Here is a 21925-nt window from a genome sequence, read left to right on the forward strand (position 1 = left end):
CACCCGATAGAAACCACCATCGGGCCCGTACACCTACATTTTCCTGCGTCTTCATCCGCAGTGGAAATCTATTACTCTTTTCGGTAGAAAAGTGCTCAAGCATCGTAAGATCTTATGAAAAAGATTACACGGGCCGTGTGTTAGCCAAATGACTAGGCACGGGGTCTCTATGGGATCTAGGAAAGACAACCATTTGTTATGCTTCTCCAGTTCCACATGTCATCCCCAAAACGGGAAGGTGTCTCGAGATCGATGGTACCAGTGAGCGATTTATACGTAAAGGCTAGAGATTCTTTTTTTCCTACTTCACCACTCTTCAAACCATCACGTATCGGTACCATTTACCGATAGAAAAAAAAAGAAGAAAGTAGCCAAGCGTGCAAAAGTTGTTACAACTTACATTTTGCTTGCTACGGTTTCGCAGCCAACTTTCAAGCTGCCAATGAACCATAAAAAACGCCATCTTCACACGTTAATGGAAGAAGCAGATCTAAGTTCGGTGTTTTTATGCCATGTCCGTGGATTTCTGGGTACTGTTTCTGTTTTTATGGTTTTCAGTGTTTAAGATGGACTTTTTTTGTCAGAAGATAGAAAAGATGTATAGATAGGTGCCGCGGTAGCACCTGAGTCCATCCATTTGTTTGTTTCGATGAAGTAAACATGCATTTCAGCCGCTCGAAAGTGTTGCTTAATATTTAACGATACTTGACCAGTCCGTAAATTATGTTTGGGACGGAGGAAAAAGGAATACAAAAAACCACAGCCTCAACAGCAGAAGTTTGTGCGAAGTTATGCTTCGCTCCCGTAATGGACATTTGTTGAAATGTTCTGCTTAGTGCGTTCGATACTGATGGGTTTTTAGGCTGCAATATTGTTAGCAAAATATTCGTGTTCACAATTCGATTATTCGATGAAATCAAAATATTATTAACTTTAATCGAATAATTTCATTTTATCGTCCAGGTTTCCTCATAAACACTCTGGTGGTTTACAGGAATATGGAGCACATAACTTTCTTTTTCGTTTGCAAAACATCCCTCGACCGTCCGTCCGGTGCCTTTGAGGTAGAAAATTGCGTGAATCGGTGATGGTCACGGTCATCAAATATTGATGTGACAGGTTGGACGACTGGAAGAGATGGCCAGAGGGTCTGCAGATGATTGCTGTGGGCCGGAAGTCGTAAAGGTTACGGCCGGTGGGGTTGTTGCAGGAAAGTAGAATTCGGTCGGTCGGTCGGTTGGTCGATTAGCAAAACCAGGCAGGTGAGCAGCTATGGTTTCACCCTTAACGTAATGTGTTTCCTTACTGCCAGGCTTTCCCTTTTGAACACCCACTGGTGGGATGGTACGGTTAGCTCTCAGATTTAATCAAACAAACTGTACCACCGAACGGTGGAAAGATGAAATGCATTATTAACTGAACTGGTTTTGCGTGGTGGGTCATATGGTAGATTTGATTGTTGTTTGCGTAGGATAGTTATTGGAAGCGGCATAGGCTCAAATCACTGTCCAGTTGGTGATATTAAATTCTGCTCATAATTTGCTGCATATTGTGACGGAGAAAAGACTCCACTACGTTTTACGACACACTCGCAACTCATATTCAATCACGGCAAAGTGTTAATATACGAGCAATAAAACAAATTGCCATCATTTTCTCATTGATCCATTACGAACGATTAAAGTTTCACGGCGTGAGCGTTCAATATTATCTTCATCGCGTCTGCTTTTCAATATGACTTCAATCTTGTCAATCCCCTACAAACCACTACCCCCCTCCCCCTTCTGACAGTTAAGCTGATAATAAATGACAAAACTTTGAACCTTTCATTTTTATAGCTGATCCGACCCTACTGGAAATGGTCAAGTGTGAAACATATCTGCCATCGGTAAGATGCGATCCAGCGGGAAGGACACTCGAGATGGGACGGTTTTCTTATCTCATCTCATGCCCGGTTTGGTGTCACATTTTCGCCATTTTCTCATTTCTCGGCTTATCTTACGGCAGTAGTGGGCTGCAAAGTAATCATACCGTCAAAGTGTTACCATCCAAGGGCGTATTGAGCAATCCAGTAAGAAAGTAAACTGAAAACGTATTGAAGGTGCGGCAAGCAAAAGAAGAAGAAGAAGAAATACTTTAGGTAACTTTGCAGGTGTCGAGTGACATTGTGGTCAACCTGTCAAAGTTGTGTGTCTCCTGGAGCAAAAACCAATCGTACGATTTGAGGGTAGTTTATCTGCAGCAGTGGATTTTCCTGTGGTTCCATCCTTAGCCCAGCACGTGATATTTGCTCGGGCGCAGTGGAAAAATTTCTTGACCTTTGCGATTGACTTTGACGTACACGGGGGGAAAGTACCGTGAAAATGAACGCTTCTTTAAGTTGGTGTGGTATTTCAGAAGTACTTTTCATTGTCGTTCAACGTATTTTTATACACATTTAAAGTCGGATCCGTAACCGTGCAGGAAGCATAGCACCTAAACAAACCTGACCTATTTTTGGGTAAAGGATTAGAAATTACCTTATTGTGAAAGTAAGTAAAAGTATAATAAACCCATCTCAAGCAGCAGGACGATGCAAATTTTCTGAAATCTAATTGTGTGTTAAATAAATCAAGAAAATGATGTTACCACCAACCACCACGTTCCGCGCATCTGGAGCACATCGGTGCGATTGTTTATGCCGGTGCCTGCCAATAATCACTTCATCAAGTGCGGAAGGTCATAAACCGAGGCGTCACCTAAACGGATTCGGCAAGCAGGAGGCCCGTACCAGGTGCTGCGATAATTATGCGCCTTTTCGTTCATTTGCTTCACAACCACAGACGGAGTTGATTAGCATAATTTCACCCTGGAGCAACTTGAGCCCTAGCAGGCGTACCAGGGCAGGTGAAGAAGGCAATAAAGTGCGCTGTTATGATGTAAACCGATAGTGGGAGGCACGCACCCGGTTGCAATATAAAAGAATGCGAGCTCTAACCTTTCACTGCCATTATGGTTGTGTGCGGTTGTGTGTTGGAAAATTTTGTAAGTGTGCCATCGTGACAAAGTGACCCAATGACTTGAATACTCACGTTTCCATAAAAGTTCCCTGGTACGTTTTATGTTGGAACTACAAATAAATCAGTTTAGATTGTATCACGTCACGACTTCCGTACGGTGTGTCGGTAGGCGTAAGAAAATAAGCATTCGAATGTTGTTAAATTTGTTTACGTTGAAACGTACATTATGTTACACTTTAAAATGCGTTTAATGTTGAAATAAATCAGGTCGTTCTTAGCAAGCAATATTTTATCTTTTTCCAGCACATGCATGATCAAGAACTTTTCGTTTTTCAAGGTAAAATAATAATAACTATAAACCGTTAACAGGGGAAACATCATCCGTCAGCGGTCAGCGACTGGTAAGTGGTATGCAAAGGACGACACAGAATAAATGGTTTTTAGTTGCTTCTACAGCTTAACGCCTCTTGACACTGGCCACGGTATGGTTCAAACAGTGTTCCCTTTTCTTCAGAATCACTCCTCCAGTGGTGACACTACAAAGCTCAGTAGAAATGACGCTCCCCAAGAACAGCTAGGAAAAGATTTCTGTCAAGAGTTTTGAGTGAAAATCCATTCTTCTTTAAACCCATCACTGTCGTAGCCCATTTGCCGAGAAGTGACACGTCTTGCGCGACTACGTGGCGTTAGGGTAGCCGAGTGCTAAGCGGCACCCAACAGCCAAAGAAACGAAATGGTGAGAAGCACTAAAAATTATCACGAAAGTTGTGTCCAATAGAGAAAAGACTGTAGGTTCGGAGGGAAGAAAATGGACTCGGCAACTCGGATGGTTTCGTTGCATAATTTGTAATTTAAAAAAGTGACGCGAAAAGCGGGGCAAAGTCGAGTGGAAATTGATGAAGTGAATCGAGTTGTATGTACTCTTGAAGTGAACCTCCCGATGAAGTAGATTCTTCGCACAGAATCTTCTCAGCTTCGCTTGGGTTTTTGCTTTTGTCGCTGCATCGTGCTAGTGGCAATTCCGCGTCACAATTACGGTTCATGAGCGGCGAGTTTTCTTCCAGCTCATTCTCTGCAAACTAGTTTATCATCATTATATTTGCCGAACTGGTTCGCTTGCCCTGCCCTGGGAACTTGGAGGTTCTTTCCGTATGACGAATCTGCGGAGGTCACCACTGGGGCTGTGTTTGGCTGGTTCGGGGTGTTATGCTGCTGTCGTCAGGCTGCTTTACTGAAGACGTTGCATTAGATTCGTTCGTGCTGCCATTCTTCTCAGTCAAGTGGTGAGTGATGGAATGCACGTTTCCTTTGAAATCCTTTTGCATATTTCAGGCTTCTTTCTTGGGATTCACCCATCAAAGCAGGTTCGCGGTTTTTGCTCTCGGAGCGATGACTTTTCTTACGGGGTTTTGGTCAGCCTGGTATGGTTTCCTTGTTCGTTTTTCAGTGACAAGCGATCTTCTGAATTGAAGACGCTCGCTCATGTACGGCTTACAGTCAATAAAAAGCGGTGTAAGGTTTCATTCGTCCCGGCGGGCAAGTACTGCGTTGTGTTTGTAATTGTGTCTTTGAGTTCACTTTTTTTTAATGAAAATACCACTTTAAACTGTATGTTCTACGAGGATGAATGTACCATTGTCTTCCATATTTGTTTGGCCGTTTGTTTGGCTGCAGTAAAAAGTTTGTTGGCTGGCAAAAAAGTGTGTTCGAATTCCTTGGCCATGCTCACGACAAAAGGATTACATTTCTCGAGCCGATAAATTACGTTCCATGTGTCAAGTGCTCAAGCGTCGCCTTGTGCGCTCTTGGGCGGAAGCTTCCGACGAAATGAACAAACGTAAAGCGGACAAACGTGGCTCGCCTGACAGATAATACCACCGGACATGGGCGAATGGAATTACGTTACGTACAAAAATACTCATCACACACACACACAATCAAGTGCTCACATATAAGGAATATTCCATAAGAAAAGAAAAATAGAAACATTAATCCTTCTTCCTGAAAATGTCTCTTTAAAGTGACGACCGTGCAACAAGTGCTGTAGTAGTCTTGAAGCAAGCGACGAGCTTTTCTTTTCTTATTCAAGACATGGCTGGACGTACAGCCGCATGCTTTTGCAGTGCAAACGGAACGGAATAATAAAACGAAACCCGGCATAAGCCAGATTGGGTGAAGGAAATATCCCGGCAGAAGCGGCTCCATGTCAAATTGTAGCACAAACATCAAGGAAGCAATATAATCCCGGAATGAAGAATATACGAAACGAAAAGTGTAGTGTACTAACAAACACACATACACGAAAGCCAGATATATCTGACGAAGCTGACTCCAAAGCAAGGAAACGGACAAAATCGAACCTGCCAGCAGGATGGCGGCCGGTCATGTTTAAGGGATCAGTTTCGATCGGTATTTCCGTTTGTGGAACAACATTGAAGAGCAAAAAAATACAGGCACATGAAGCACGATAGCATGATGCCTACGGGGTGACGGTTGCTAGCTGCAACGAGTTTGAAATTCAATTTTACATTTTTTGATTGCATTACAGTGAGTCAACGCTGGGGTCTGGGTGTCATACGAGCGGCCAAAAGGATATGCCGCTTCCTCCGTCTTTTCACCTTACGACTGAGAGTGAGTGTGTTTGTGCGGAGCGATGAAAGATGAAAGCAGTAGCAATTGCTTTAGGGCGTCCCAATCGACAACGTTTCGCATTGGATTGTCGAGCAAGACTTTTGAACCTCCGTTTGTTGTACGCTGCAGGCACAGATATAGAGAGATATAGTTGAAGCATTTCATCGGTGAACCTGATAACTCACTTTAAACTCATTTTTTTGGTTTAAAAAAAATAATTTAAAGCAGCACTACATAAAGTATGAGCAATTTTTCCTGCTACAGGTTTACGTACGCAGCCAAGTGCAGGCGAGTCAGGTACCAGGCGTCTCCATTGGCTGCGTTCTTCGGTACATGCGGGACATAACGTTTCGCATCGCTTTGCCAGGACGTAAAACGTGAATTGAAGTAAGTTTTCGTGAACCAAGGAAGGTGATGAGCTTTTTTATCGCTTCTTTTACATACACCTACACTGCGAATAATAGAAAATGCATGGTGAAGAAGCGCAAAGCTCTTCAGTGAATGTCAGAGATGAAGCGTAACAGCGCAATCCGTACAACACACGATAGCGAGGAGGATGCTTTATGCGGAATATGTCTTCTTTATGGTTCGTGAACAATTTTTCTTGACTCCATGCTGGATTACAGCACAATGTCAAACCGTACGTACCCGTGCTACCGTATCGCTGGTTCAATAGAGCACCGGTGAACGATGTTGGAGACCGCTCCCGACCATCGCCGATCCGTCGGTCTACCAGTCGCATCGATGGTGACGGGTTTTTATGGATCGAACAGGTTGTGGCACGGTTCTACCTTTAGCGCTAGCAATCGTACCAGGATCAGGTTCAATAAGAAAATGGCAGCGATTTGCTTAACACGAAGGTTTACGAGTCGGGCTCGGGAGCCATGAACTTTCAAGGATATGCACGGTAGCGGAGAAAAAGTCTTAAAGCTCAATCCGTTGCTTCCAGTTTGCTCGCTGCTCCTTGTTACCTTGCTTTACTATTCTCTGCACGAGCATGATGTGCCTTTTGGGGTAAAATCATTTTATTACCATTTTTAGGTGCGCTCCCGGGCATGTGTAGGTGTGCATGTGTTTAGTTTCTTTTTGCTGTTGATTTGTAGCGTTGTACAGGACAAAATATGCTAATAGAGAAGAAACGGTGCAAGGCGCGGGAGGATGAACATTTGGGAGATATTACCTTCGAGCGAAGCAAAATCGCTCGCCGTAACTTACTCACCTCTGTCGGAAATAAAGCAAACCGTTCGCATCGATCGACGCGCAGGCAGAAAAAGGGATTCGTCCTTGGAATCAAACCGTAACATAAACGGCCACATATTGACGAAAATATTCACCACCACCTTGGGCAGCACTCGCTTCCCTCCTCGCACACACAAAAAAGGGTTCTGTTCACGTTCAAAACCGAAGCTGATAAACATAGAACCCGACTCAAACGGTACAGGATTAGTATGTTGTTCGCTTTTCGGGGGTTTTGCTTAAATTAACGATCGGAAGCCTAAAACGAGCACCATCAAGCTGAAGTTTATTTCCGTTGAAGGGTGTACGAAATAAAAGTACACAAATGTGCCCGTGCGTTTCCGGAAGCTTGACGCATTTCCGAGCCTGATGGTGGCTGTACGAAAACCCGGGGGTTCAAAATCAATTATCGATTTCCGGGACGACTTATCCGGTCGTTACTGGGCCGAATTTTGTACAGTGCAGGCGAGAAAATGGGTGAATAAAGGGGAAACTCCGATCCCCGAAGCTTGGTTTGAATAAACCACTGTATGTTGTTTGTTTGCTTTTATGTCTGTGCGCTTTACCGGTTTTGGGGTACGCCGGTCTAAATTTGAACAGACCGTGGTGCAGAGTGGGTCGTCGGCAAGCGTCGTTGCAGTTTGGTGATATCATAAATTTTTCCCAATTTACGCAAATTCGTTTCGTTTTGCACCCTCCCCTACCTTCCAGTGCGTTCATAAACTATTTATTGACCTTCGGTACAAAGATCCCCGGGGGGGTCGAGGATGGATTTGAATTGTATCCATTCGCCCCTATACCCGGACCATTGCATGGACCGAACTTCATCGTATTTGCTTTATTGAATTGTTCAAACCATACCGTGTTCATGCGCTTAGCGTACAGTTTCTATGCGGTTTGCGTAAAGTTTTTTGAGGAGTGGCTAGCCTTCCAGATGCTTCCAAGTAAATTGAATCTATCCACCACGGAGCAAGGAACGAGTATGTGAATTATAGATTTAATTTGTGATGTTCGTAGGTGTATACACGTACGAGAGCTTTTGTTTCTCACACGGCGGACGGTGAACATTTTTCCTTCACTGCACGAGCTTCATTACTTAGTCATGGCTCGTATAGTTCCGTGATGGCAATCTCTCAGGGGTAAAGCGTGCCGTTGGAATTGCAATAATTAATGGTTAAAAAAAAGTATAACACTCCACCACTGGTAGATCGTTAATTATAACACCCGGCAGTGAACAATTGCATTAATTCAAGCACCATCTCAAGGTGCTTCACTGGAAGAGCACGGTGCTCCTGCGTCTGTTCCAATTGATTAATCCACCCAGTTGATATCTGGTTGCGTTGGCCCGTGCGAGGGCGAGAAAAAAGACGTTTGATGTTCACGGTGCAAATTAGCATCATTAATCTTATCGACGTTTGCCGGTAAACGACCGGCAAGGAACCGAATTGACGTGCCGTGATTTTCGGTTGCGCTCACATTCTGTTTTGTGTCCCGGTGCAGATGGAAGCGATGGAATTGATACCATTCATCAAACATTACAGCCAACCCCTCCGAAACGGTGTAAAAAAGGGCGTACAGAAAACAAAGAACGATTCGATGGTAAGCTCTTGTCATCAAAAGAAAATGTGCGACACTTTCTTTACAGCCCTTAAAGCATGCTGGAACGAGAAGGATGACAAAAGCCGGGGCCGGGAAAACACACACAACGATAAAAACACCATCTCCAAACAAAAACGATTTCGATTTACTTCGCAAAGCATTTACGCAACGGAACATTGCGTGGAGGGGGAAAGTAGAGTACGTGGCCCAAAACTGTAGGGTTCATGATTGACACCAGATGGAGTTCTTCAAAGGCTTAGGTATCAGCTGTGAGTAAGCAACGACACAGTGTGAAAAGCTGTGGAGAGCAAAGGACGTTCCTTTCTGTAGGAACTGCCTGACGCGCACCGTCACATTCTGGCCCAATTTCCTGGAGCACTCTCGACGGAAAACCAGAGTTTAGCTTGAAAATGAAAATGCACTATGAAAACAAATTGTTGTCTTGAGTGAAAGCGAACGCGTAAGCAGCAAGGAACCGTCACAAATATTGAAGTAAGTGTTGGCAAAGTAAAAGCTTTTACCATGATGCTTCTCTCTCTACGTGTGCCTTACACTGATGATGATGTTGATTCGTTTTCGAAGTGTTCACTGCCGTTACTATGGAAACCACAGGAAAAAAGCACATCAACCGCCTCTAGCTATAGGTCGGTCGCGAGAATACTGAGACGTACCTGTGGTGCGTTATTTCATGTCTTCCAGCAGGCACAGTTTACTTTCGCTGGTCTCTTTCCCATCACATCAAGGAGAAGGCCTTGTGTATGGTGCGTTGTGTCGGGTCTATTGTTTGTCCCGTGCCAATGGAAATTCTATCCAGAGACATAAATCTTCACTTTGCTCGTGTGTTTCCTTCTCGCTACACTAGCAGACTAGTGCGTGCGTGGAAGTTCCCGCTACCAACTGTGTTACTGTACTTGTGCAAAAGTGTTCAGCGTGAGTGTTCTTCTGCGTACCTGCCTTGCCCTTTTGAATGATGCCTGCTGAATGAAATATCTTTTCTCCATAGTTTTCCTTTTTCTCCCGTAGCAACGACGGCCTACTGTGCCGCAGAAGTCGCATGTTGAACCGCATCGATCGGGAAAGGTGTTTCCTTGTGTTTATAACACCGGTCGCCGGGTGATGTTTAGCAAAGCCACACCACGCATAGATCGATTTCAAACCAACAGAGTATCCGCATCCGCACGCAAGCAATGGAAAATGGTGGATAAGTTGTAACGCACCATGGGGTAGGATGGCGCTTTGAGTGGAAAAGCACTTGAATGGAGATGATGCTTGATGTTTACTGTATACCACAAGCAGTGCTGGGCGAGGAATGAAGCGAAATGTGTAGATATCCTGCTCAGCGTATCACAGTCGGCGTACGGTACGCTAATAATGGCTGTCTCATCTGGTGTTGCCCATGCACAAAAAGCACCATGGCAATCGTCACCAACATGTGGGACATTAATCTTGTCGGGCTGATCGCGTCACGTGCGATAGTTGTAAATTTTCATCGTGAATTTGGTTTTCGGGGAATGTGCGTGGGAAGCTTTGGGGTTCGGGTGGCATCGACGGAAAGGCAACAAAAATAGTCGGTTGTTTAATTTTGGTCACACTCTGCAATACACAGTGGCGTTGGTTGTTATTTAAGAGCTTAGATTGTTGATTGCATTTTTAGGGATGTTGGTTTGTTTTATTAAACTCAAATTGTTAGGGAAATTCAATTACAAAGAGTAAAGAAATTGCGAATGGTATTTTTCCGTTGGGTTTTTGTGAGTAGATTATCTTTTTCTGCGTAATTTAATTTGCAACATTCGCGCAATGCTAAAAAAATGGTTCATCGTTTTTAATTGACAAAAAAACAAGTTATCCTGGTCGATTTAATTATGTTTATGCTTCTGGTAATTAAAATGTCTAATTTATTACTTTCATATTTACACTCGGGCAAAAACCACAACAGTTTCCCATCCTATTAAGATCTTCCATCTCCAATTTAACGAAACGGAATTCTAATGCTTCTCAAAATAGAGAAAAAGAAAGCTTCCCCAAAAAATGTAAATTATCCAACATGATCAAACGTTAGGCAGCACGGGAAAGAAAACCAACACAGGAGGAAAAAGTTAAATCGAAGCATTAAATTAAACCAATTTGCATAAAGTTTTGCTCTTTGCTTCCCTCAACCGCACGAGTGCCGTGAGTGAATGAGATTGGCCAATCGTGCATACCTGTGGTGGTGCAAAACCTATCGTATCCGTACCTGGGATGAGTGAGCCTAGCTGGTGAGAATCGTTTTAAAACTTAAATTAAAACCCTCAAATTCTTACACAACACAAATACATATTGAAGCAGTACATGGTTCACCGTATCGGACCACCTCCGGTGTTCCAAGGAAATGGCTGACGGAAGGTCAGAAGCATTAGCCTGATTCGATCGCCTCTCGGAATTAAAACGTTCAGGTGAGGTGTAGGAGTAAGACCGAGTCGAAGGCGAAACGGTACAGCAATCTTCGACTTTTCGACCATGAAAGCAACAGAAATTAGCATTTCTTGTATTGCCTGCGGGTGTGAAAAGATTTTTTCTATTCATAAAGGACGGCCTGGCTGTATTGCTGTATGAAAAGAATTATGGGGAATCAAATTATTTGTCTACCAAGGCATGATGTGGTCGAGATGTATAGCTTTTGGATGGTATTAATTTGGACAGGTGCTTGCAAACCTGTGACCGGCAGAATGTGAAATATTATCATAATATTTAACAAATCAAAGGTTTAATAAGTATAGCGAAAAATTTCTCAGGTACACAATGGTAGCTAGAGAGCTTTAATATTGCTCTCCACCTCAAGCAAATCTGTTAGTAATAGATTGACCAAACCACAATTTTCCGTATCTTACGGTTAGCAAAAGGCTAGGAAAACAGTTAATAACACTGTCAAGAACTATTACCACAAAAAATTGAGCTTCTCGGAACACGCTAGCAACCACAACCGCCGGTCAGAGCATATCTTCCGAGATGTAATTTACTGCCCGTTTGTAAAAGGAGAAAAAACAAAGAAGTGCTTCACGGGAAAACCGAAACTTACAGCAAGAACTATTTTTAGTTCGCATTCCTAGTAAAGGATCGAAATCGCACAACGAGAAGATTTATCCTTACATCCTTCCATCGAAAAAGCTTACCGAACCGAAAAGATTGCTCACAGAACGCACACAGAATCTGAGAATGCCAAAAATGGTTGCACTGGACAGGTCCGAAATTTCCAGTCTGCGGCCCCAAATGCTCTGGCACAGCAATCAAAAATCAAGTCAGTCGTCTGCAAGATGAAGGATTTGATGAAGAACCATTTGCTTCCCTCGGCTCCATAAATGTCACTGAGCTCCCTGCTACACCTAACGGCTTAGGGGCGAATCCTGTCCCTTTTTTCGAAACAACCTGAGCGCCGGGATTGTACTTTCATCTTGATCATAGTTTTTTTCTTCCCCTCTACTGACCTCTCTTTTTGTTCTTTTCACTACTCTCTCGCAACCCGGTGGGAATGGTCCCTTTTCTGCAGTAAGACCAGCTTTTCCGGAGGCGGACAACCCAGTACAGGTCTGTCGCAAACGACACATTTGTGGTCAGTGTTATGTTGCTTGGAACGAGGCTTTTTTTTCCTCTTCTAAATTTCCTCAGCTATTTGAGGCTTGTGTTACCTTCTGGGAGGTCATTGTATTTGTGTGTGCTGATTCGTATTCGCGACGATTCGGTTCACTGTTTATCCCCACCAAGCATTTTTTGTTGTTGTTTGGGGGGTAGCACCAAGAAGCGAACTTTACTTGCAAAAAGGAAACATGCACACTACTCGGTTCTCAGAAGAATACCGACCAGAGTGCGGTGTCGGATCGGTACGGATCCGGGTCACCACAGGCTGGCTATTTCCCACCGCAGCAGGGCCAATTATCGCTACCGGATTTTGAGGTTGTTGTGCGGTGTGTTATGAACGTTAGTTTGCCCTTTTGTGTTTTTCTTTTACCCTAATATTGGTCAGTATCCGAGGACTTGCTACGTGAGTATGAGAGGGTTTAAGAACCTCATACACTCAGCACCATTCCCATTCTAAGGGTTGAAAGTTCATACACTGTGTGTTTGAAAGAGTGTTTCGAATGGGGGAAAGACAAAAAGTTAAAAAAAACACTAAAAAGGATGGATTTTATACACGCTGGCCATTGACCATTGAAGGCAGATTTTTGGCCACGAGAATGGGTTAGCACACGGTACGCAAAACGCCGCGTATCACTTTCATGCATCGTTCTGTACTCTGGTGCCGTAGTGTTGGAGATGGTACAGTTCTCACGGGATTAAACCTGAGGATGTACGGTGAAAAATCCGGGAGCAAAGCAGGCCGGAAGAGTTATCGGTGGAACAGGTGGATACGCAATGGACCACAGAGAATATTGCAACACAGGACCGGACCTTCTCACACTAAAGAATTCCGGCCAAAATTGCGTACCTGCCCTAACCGGTTACGTTAAGCTCTATGTGTCCGTTTTCGTGTTGGGTTTATGCTATGAGCGCACTATCTGGGAAGGCCCTTGTGGACCTGTCGAATGAACAGGTAAACAAGTTCAAGCTTTTGGTCAGTAGTGAAGGGCAAATGTAGAGAAAAAACTGAGTTCTGAATAACACAAACCAAACCAAGAAAATAGTTCCTTCAGGCGCTAACTTCATTCTCGTTTAGTTCGAGTACGAATAGAAAGGGCGTATTCTGTTGCCCTTCTTGAATTCTTGAATAAGGTCATTCGAGATACCGTGCAGAGTGTCTATGATGAGCTTGTTTTAGGGCAAACTATTCCCTTAAATAATTTTTTAGAAATAATTTGCTGAATTTGAATTTATAATTTCGAAAGTTTGTAAGCTTCTTTTATGTTAAAACCGACGAGATCATGCACCGCTCATGGTTGGGATAACTTACTCAACCTTTAGCTGCAGAAATCAGTTCAGATCGGTTCAGTGTGGTGATTAAAAGTACCTCGCAGCTTCAGATTGTGTACAATTTGTTCTCGGAAACCGATCTTTCAGTATCGTCGGCTTCGGTTCGATAACTCCGGAGCAGCCTCGGGGAGCTTCATATCCACATGCCAATATAAGCCGGATAGGATTCTATCGATAATCCCGGGGCTTTGCAGTGCATAGAATTGGAGAAGCTTTCCAAACACCGACACACACACGCCTATCCTGGCCATTCTGTCTTTTAAGGTAGAGGATTCAGGATCGCAAGATATGCTACCCTCAAATCAAGCTTTAACTTTACGCTTCAACACTTCTCGGCTCATGTTGCTGGTGGGTCCTTGCTTCCCTAGAGCAGGGAGGATCGAATTGAAATGATTCGAATTGGACCGGCTCGTCACGGCCAGCAGCACAATGCATTGGCGTGATATTTTTGTACGAATTGCCAATGAAAACTAACACACGTAAATAAAGGCCGCGTGGGATACGTTGATATTATGATAAAGGTAACGATTTCGGAAGGTTCGGAAAGCTACATCTTACGACACTCGATTGACGCAGGAATGTGAGAAGTTTCGTACACCCGATGGAAGCAGAAGAACCAGTGGGATTATGACCTCTAGCGATTCATCTTGCGCGCTGGTTGGTTCGGTTCGGTTCGGTACAACAGACAACAACTGTGCTGTGCTTGCACACAGATGTGACAGGGATCAACTAAATCTTGCCCTAGTACTCGGAAACCCCACGGACAGTCCCGAAATGGGACTGTAGCTTTTGTCAGTACACTAGAAAAATAAAGGCAACGGGTTGCCTTCTTTCCTTAAAGGCACACCAGACACGGTACCGCTGGTCGGAAGCAGTAGCAATTGTCCGGACACGCATCGGTGGGATTTGAGATTGAAGCGCTGGATTAGTCGGGACAGAAATAACACAGGAGCACTGGTTTTAGCAATAACTGACAGGCGTCTTTGGAGGTTTTGTGGCCTGGAACCATGAGCGCGGTGCTGCGTCTGTGTTTTGCTTAGCCGCCATTGCTAACGCCATCGATTTGCAAATGACTTTTTGGCCTTATACACTCAAACGCGAAGCACAATAGGCATTGCGTAAGGAAGCAAAAAATCTCAATGAAGAATTTTCAATTGGACATATTAGGACGAATGTACCTGATTCATGGGAGTGTTGTGAGCTTCCGTGCATACGATGGAGCTTACCTATAGCGAGATTGAAGAACAGGAAAAAAGAAATAGAATTGTATTATAATGCCGACGTACCAGGATACATGTAGGTAAATTTAGTTATTGTGTGCAGAATTGAGTTTGTGCGATGCTTTCAACGTTCAGCTTTAATACCAAAATAGCTTCGAAGCGTGAGAAGAATACGATACGATATCACCCAATGAAGGATTAATTCTTTATTCGTTGCTTTGAAGGTTAATTTGAACGTTTATATCATCATTGAACAATGGAAACGTATTAACATCCTTTATATGAACGATTTCCTGAAACAAGCCGGTTCAATAGTTTTTGTTTGTATATTAGCTACATTTGCTGCAACGTTGTTCCAACGTAAAGAACGCCCAAAAGGGACACCAACATATCGGGTTGTCTGTTACATCTACATCGTGTTCATGTCGGTGTCAGTAGCGTTGGGTTAGTGTTGTTTTTTCTCATTCATTGGTCCTCCATCTGACAAGGGACCACAATCAATACAATCGCAATCAATTGATGATGACGACACTGTTCATGATGATGATGCAAATACACCGTCTACCACTGTATCATGTGACTAGTATTCCCTTCGGACTATCCAATGATACAGTTTGCAGCTCAGCGTTGTAACGATTCCGAAATCCCTCGCTGGAAGAAGATAACCAACTGAACCAGAGAGAAGGGAAAAAGAACCAACTAACAATGAATAGTGTTTCAAACAAAAGCAACAAAAAACTAGCGTGACAAGTGAAGCCGCCTATAGTCACGCACAGGCATGGAGGAATTTTGACACAAGGACATCTTTCGACGAGACTCGTTGAACAGTGCAATGGCAGGAACGAGAAGAGAGAAAGGAAAAAAATGCAAAACAAAAAAAGTACACCATTGGCTGATGTTTTGCTGGATGGGAATAGCATCGGGCAAGGACAAAGTTTGGAAATTGAAATTCATAACCTCGTCACCGGTTTCATCGTTGATAAACTAGCTTCTGTGTGGGTGTGTTCTCGCTCCCTGTTTCGATTTAGCTGGCTTGCCATAGTTTTTTTTTGTTCTATTCTGTCTCTCCTTCAAACCCACTTCAAATGCCGCTCGCTCACCTTCATAAAACTCAACCTGTATTTGCCTGTGTGTGTGTGCGAGTGACTGTGTGAACTCCGACCCGTCGAAGGGTTTCCCCGGGCCCATGGAAACATATGGGCCGACTATCGTTTTCCACCCAGCCGAGTATGATATGGTGACCAATTTCCGAATCAATATTTAATCAGGCTCCAAAGCAATATCGGCGTTATGGATTGTACGGGCTGGGTCTGGCTGGTCAGCGGCAGTGGATTGCGTTTGTGGAATGTGCCAGCTGGAATTGGAAGTTGTCACTGTCGAAAACCTAAAAACCGGCGCCAGTTCCAACTTTTCAACCGTTACAGGACGGCGACGGACCCGAGCGGAAGGTTTAGGCGGGGGTGGAATTGTGGACACATCTTCTCATTCCAGTTCCAGCGTCAACTGTAAACATGGCCCATTTGTCAAGGGAATTGGAAACATGACCAATTACATCAGCGCCTTGCACTGCCGACGGACGGACCAGCGGCTCTAGCATTACCGCCAGCCAGAAAGGTCAAAACCGTGTGCGGAACAAGCGCAGGGAGTTGGAATTTTTGATGTATGACCCAAAAGTTCAGCTTCGACCTAACCGGATGGGAAAGCAACAAAACGGTTACCGTATGGGTAAATACGTATCATTACACCGCATTACATACGGTAGGGCGAGAGTGTGGGTGAAAACGGGGTGCGATGGGCGGCGGACGGAACCGGGTGTCTACCGGGTGCCTTCTCGTGAGTGATTCGAGCGTAACAGTAGTGATGGAAAGTATACAATAATCACATTACCTCATCAAACATGTAACCCGCCTCCCTGACAGCCACCTACACTACACCAACCGTATATGGGTTCCGGTTCCACGAATGGGCTGACGTTGGAAAAGTAGTGCGGCTGTCGGATGGATGTCGTGTTGGTGGGATGCCGGTGAAACATTTATGGGATTTTAATTCCCCAACCCAGGGCGATGTGTACCGGTGCAAGGGTAGTAATTATTATCACAACGGATTTGGTTTCGCTTTGGGGAACAATGATTACAAAATCATAATTGAAATGCTACACGGAATAGTTTCGTTCGGTGGGGGGTTTGCTGTCTTTTTATTTTGCTGGAAAGTTGTATTTCTATTGAGGCCAACATTGGTGGTAATTTATACAAAGGGAAGATAATCATTTGCGTTTGTAAACTAGATAGATGATGATGATGATGGTGGTGATTGAGGTTCTTTTTCACAGGAATTGACACAATACCTCACATAAATTATATTCGTTTGTTGTGTTGTTGGGAAGAGACGATATTTTATTCATCGTTATCTTTGAAAATTAAATTTAAAACATTTCATTTCCTTCTTTTTAGGAACAATAACCGCCGGATGTCTTGGCATGTCGTTGATTTAGCCTCCTTTACTTAAAATAAATAAATTGGTCTGCCTTTTTTGAGCTCAGATTTTATTTAAAGAGAACAAATGTCAGAAATATTTGTGAGAAGTAGGCAATGAGCTCAACAAGATATTGAACAAGGCTGAAAGTAAATGAATTTTTTTTTAATTTTTTATTCCATGAACTATTAGTAGTTCACGCGACAAGAGAATAGAGGTAGAGTGATACAATAAGATAAAATAGTCCTCGTGGGTAGTAAGTATTCAACCCCGTTTGACTAATCGTTTCAACGCATTGCACGCACCACTAAATAGCATATTTACGGTGAACATGCATTATTTACTGAAGGAACCGTGTCTCTCCTTTTTCGCCTACTATCCTCATAAAATAAATCAATTCACACACCGATGACAGTGCAAAATCCAATCATCGGTACGATAATATATTTATTTACCAACTATCACACGCAAACGTCGTCACACCAGCCAGAACCATCCACAAGGATGCTCAACTCTTCCCAACAGCGTTTGCCACAACGTATGATGAGGTTGAATAAATACATAGTTCCGAGCAGTGTAGCGTGGTGGAGAAAGGCAGGCAGGATCTGGCTCCAGGCAAGGTCTGCTTTCCCCATGGGAGCTGGGGGATCGCTTATTTCATTCAGAGAAATGTAAAGTCATGCAGTCAGGCCGGTCAAGTTTTGAAAGGGCACGGGAAAAAGTTATTAAATCACAACTCCTCATGTCTTTCCGTTTCGATGCTGTGTAAAGGCGAAAAAAAATCCTTCAAGCGCTGGTGGAATCCTCAATCTCGGTTCCTTGATTGCTTCTTTTGCTTGTATTTAGTGTCCGATAGGGATGTTTTTTCTTGTTCTTTTGTTGTTGTGCGTCTGTTTTATCGCAAGACATGTGGCGTGACGAAGGATTATATTTATGTTTATGTGTGTTTAACAAAGAAACCACACATAAACACGTACCCACACACGCACACAGTGGCGCGTTTAGGCAGACCCGTCAACGTATACAAGCCAATTACGATCTCGTCGGTGCTGCTGCTGCTGCTGCTCCGTGGGATACGATTCGCTCCAGTGGCATAGCTTAGGGAAACCCGTATCGCCCTTAGTGTTGCACTGTGAGGGACTAGATGTGGGTTGGTGGAGAAAAGTGAGCTTGTTTGCTCGGATTTTTATTCAATTCCTCCCCCACTGACACTGACTCGATCCAAAGTCGACTGTTTCGCATGTGGACGAAAAATCGCGCAAGCACGAGCAAAAATTTGATTTATGATCTCATCTTCGAGTGTGGCGCTACCGTATGGCGGTGTTTGGGGGCATGAGAGTTTCCACCGGCTAGATCACAAACTCACCAAGGGTTTATTGTTTTGATTTTATTGATTTAGAAACTTTCAACCACGGCAAGCTAGGTAGCACGAGCAAAGAAATTGATCAAATAGACAGCATGGAACACGAGACGCCGCAAAATGCGTCCGATTGGTGGAATGAAATTGCAAAGAAAACTGCACGAGGTGAGCTAGTTTTAGCATATGGGGAAAAAACGATCACTAAAAGAAACCCTGACACCTCGTATCCTTGGGGTTCGTTAGACAGAAAACGAAGTATGACGTGTCACTATTTGTTGTGGCTACTCCCAAGTAATATGCACATGTCGTGTTTTTCTTTATGACACCGTATCATCGAAACTTTCCGTCGCTGCTTCGGGGCTGAAGCAGACGAGCAGAAGTGAAATGGAGCCAGATCCCCGAAATGTGACCATTGGGGTACGGATTTATTTATTGGGCACGTCGGGTCGTTTGTTGCTCGTGTATGTCTGTGGTGGCGGCCGTAACAGCGGTTACAGTCGTAAATTGTTGCTGGCAGCTTGTTGTGTCGCAAAAAGAGAAACGAGATTGGAATAAAACTATCTGAAAGGCCGTCCAGAACACTGACGGAATACTTGCAGCTCGTGTTTGTTCTTCGCGTTTTTTTTTCTTGTGGCTTTAGCTGAACTATTTTACAAGCGGTTTGGAAAAAAAGGCAATAGCAATGGAAGCGGGCGAAGCTGACAGAGATTGAAACAGTCATAAACAATGTGCAATCAACCGCAATAACTGTTTAGTTCAATTGACGGAAAAGCTCCAAACATATGGGGAAAATGCTATTTTCTCTTAGCATCAAATGACTCACAATGCCATGTGACAAGCGGTTTTCTTCCCACTTTTGCTTCCATTCTGGGCTGGCAAATCGATTTGTTTGCATAACTGTAAACATTTTCTTTTTTGGTCTCTTCAATCACGTACACTTACACGCACACACTCACAATTGAGCACACAAAAACGCCCAGCCACGTGGCGATGATCGATAAAATCGTAACCTACGACGATATGGCCGGATAGTGGATCGTGCCGGAACCCAGAACCCACCCAAGGATGTACTGTGGTATGTGGAATGAACACAGTGAAAGATTCGATTTCTTTTTTTTTTCTTTTCTCTCTCTCGTTTTCCACCACTGATGTACGTGACAGTGGCAGTAAACATGTGTCGCTGTGATGGCGCTAGGCTTACACGGCGAGGGCGATGGAAAATATCGAGCCATCGAACACATCGTCGTCAGCAATCGTGGGTAGTGGATCGAGACAAAGTTGAAACCACAAGCAGGAAACGGTAGAATCAGGATAAGAAATCGTAAACAATCACAAACACATGCACACACACACACACTTATACCCATCCATTTTTAGACACGTTTTCAATCGCGGTTTCTTTTTATCGTCACTCGGTTGCCTTTCACTTTCAACAGCATTCGTTCATCCATTTCTTTTTGTGTGGTACACTTCCGGCCTAAGCTACCCGTGGGACTGCTACCCTTCCTCGACAGTACTTCCGTTTCGCGCTGTGACAGGAAATGGGTTCCCGTTTTTTTGCTGCTTCTGTAGTGTGGCACCCAGACCACTCGTGCCAGAATGTTTACTACATTGTTACGCTTTTCTGTGGGCAATAGGAGAGACACACTGTGCGGGAGTGGTTGCTTCGATGATGAAATTATAATAATTGTTATAAATGTGTATTTTTTATTTTCATTACAACTGCTGGTGACACGTGGAAAGTTGGAAGAAATTTAAAAAAATCTCGGAAACATTGTTTATATAATTTAAAAAATCTAAAGCTAGTAAAGATTTCCTCAGGCATCAATTACTTTTACGCACCATATTAAATTTAAATTATAGTCCCACTTTCCTATAACCATATTTTGTCCGTTATTCACTCAACCCACCGTGCGGGCTATTTTCGATTTGCTCCAGGATCGAAAACAAGCGTTTCCGATTGAATTGCTAACAAACCAGCAACCGAGAAAAAAAAACAAAACAGGAATAATCAATCGGAGAGCGAAACGCAAAAACCCACCATCGTACTAAATATTGGCTGGGCGTATGTTATGAATTTTGTTTCGCCTTTATTTACCATTTGTCTTCCGTTCGTGCATTCGGGAGTGCAAAACGGCTTGAGAATTCAGCGGAACTTTTACGTACAACTTTCCCATCGACAACGTGGCAACAATTTGGTTTTTCAAAATCGATCGTGTTAAACTACGCCTGTTGGATTGTGCGAGCTTGAATCACGCGATCTTAGACGGTGCTTTTCGGGCAGCGTTTCGGCCGTGCTGTTTCTTTCACTTTCACCGTCTTATCCCGGGCAGCACGTGGAGCCAGCATGACCTAGAAGCAGGGTACTTTCGTTAAACAACCAGCGAGATACGCGGGCTGAGAGGGTATTAGCGAAAGTAATATCCTTTATCCTTTTTGGCGAGCGCGTTCGTCCCGTTTTGTTGAAGCAAAGTACGCCTCCAGATGGTATGGTTAAGCTTCGACCGTTTGGGCGATCTGGTTCGAAGAAATGGCGGGAAGGGATAAGAGAAGTCGGGATTTGCTCGTCTCTGGTTCAATCTGATCCCCATCTCTACTCCATCCCTACTACCCAGTGTCCTGTACTTGGTTCTGATGGATGCCAATCAGCCGAACGATAAGGGCCGCGTGAAAGTATCGGGGTTCAAATTTTAATCTTTCTTCTAATTCATTGAACAATTTCCAATTTCACGGGTATTATAAAACTCCCACCATTCTGCCTTTCCCGCCTTTCTGGCCATTCACATCCACTAAGTGAAGAAACGTGTCGAAGTATATATGTATGTGTGTGCGTGCGAGTTCTGGTTCCGGCAGCGAGCCAGGGAACAAACAATAACCCTTCAAGTTTCGGGACCAAGAAAAAGGAGCAAGCAAACGAAGCAAACCGAGCCGTTAAATCTATGGCGCTTCATCGTTTTATCGTTTCGAGTCGTTCCATTTTTGGCTAAAAATATTATCCACCGTAACAGCGAGCGAAACCGTTTGCTGACTATAAGAATATTGATGAAGAGATTTGATGTGATGCGAGCGAACTGGATGACCACACGAACCGGGGCAGGGTTGGTGCAGGTTTTATTATTATCTGCTTATTCCCCGCGATGGTTCCAGAACGACTACTTTTATCGTCGTTTTGGAGCATACAATTTGCAGTATCGTAAAATGTGAGTTAAATATAAAAATATTCATTAAACATTGACTAGCTACAGTTAAAAATGATAAAGCAGTATTGTTATGAGATTATGTACAACTACAACTATTGTTGTGTGCTTCATATATCTGCATTGAACAGCAGCAAGTTAATGATTTTCTAAAATATTGATCGTTGTAAATAAATTGCTAAGTTTCATAGCAGAGCAGAGAGAAAAAAAACAGAAGGAATGGCGAAATAAATCAATGCTATCCAAAATAAATGACTTTATGCGCTAGCG

General features: G+C 43.6%; 1 protein-coding gene across 9 annotated transcripts in view; it reads right to left on the minus strand.

Moving 5' to 3' along the window:
• LOC118504356 overlaps nt 1-21925 on the minus strand; it is a 148113-nt gene that overhangs the window by 52860 nt on the left and 73328 nt on the right. For 7 of the 9 annotated variants that reach the window (XM_036038747.1, XM_036038745.1, XM_036038748.1 and 4 more), the window contains one exon: nt 14585-14632. The exons of the other annotated variants lie outside the window; for them this stretch is intronic. In XM_036038747.1, the coding sequence (XP_035894640.1) occupies nt 14585-14632 (48 nt within the window). The remainder of the gene's footprint in view (nt 1-14584; nt 14633-21925) is intronic. 9 annotated transcript variants of the gene reach the window in all.

Source organism: Anopheles stephensi, chromosome 2 (assembly GCF_013141755.1).
Source record: "Anopheles stephensi strain Indian chromosome 2, UCI_ANSTEP_V1.0, whole genome shotgun sequence".
Classification (NCBI taxonomy): domain Eukaryota; kingdom Metazoa; phylum Arthropoda; class Insecta; order Diptera; family Culicidae; genus Anopheles; species Anopheles stephensi.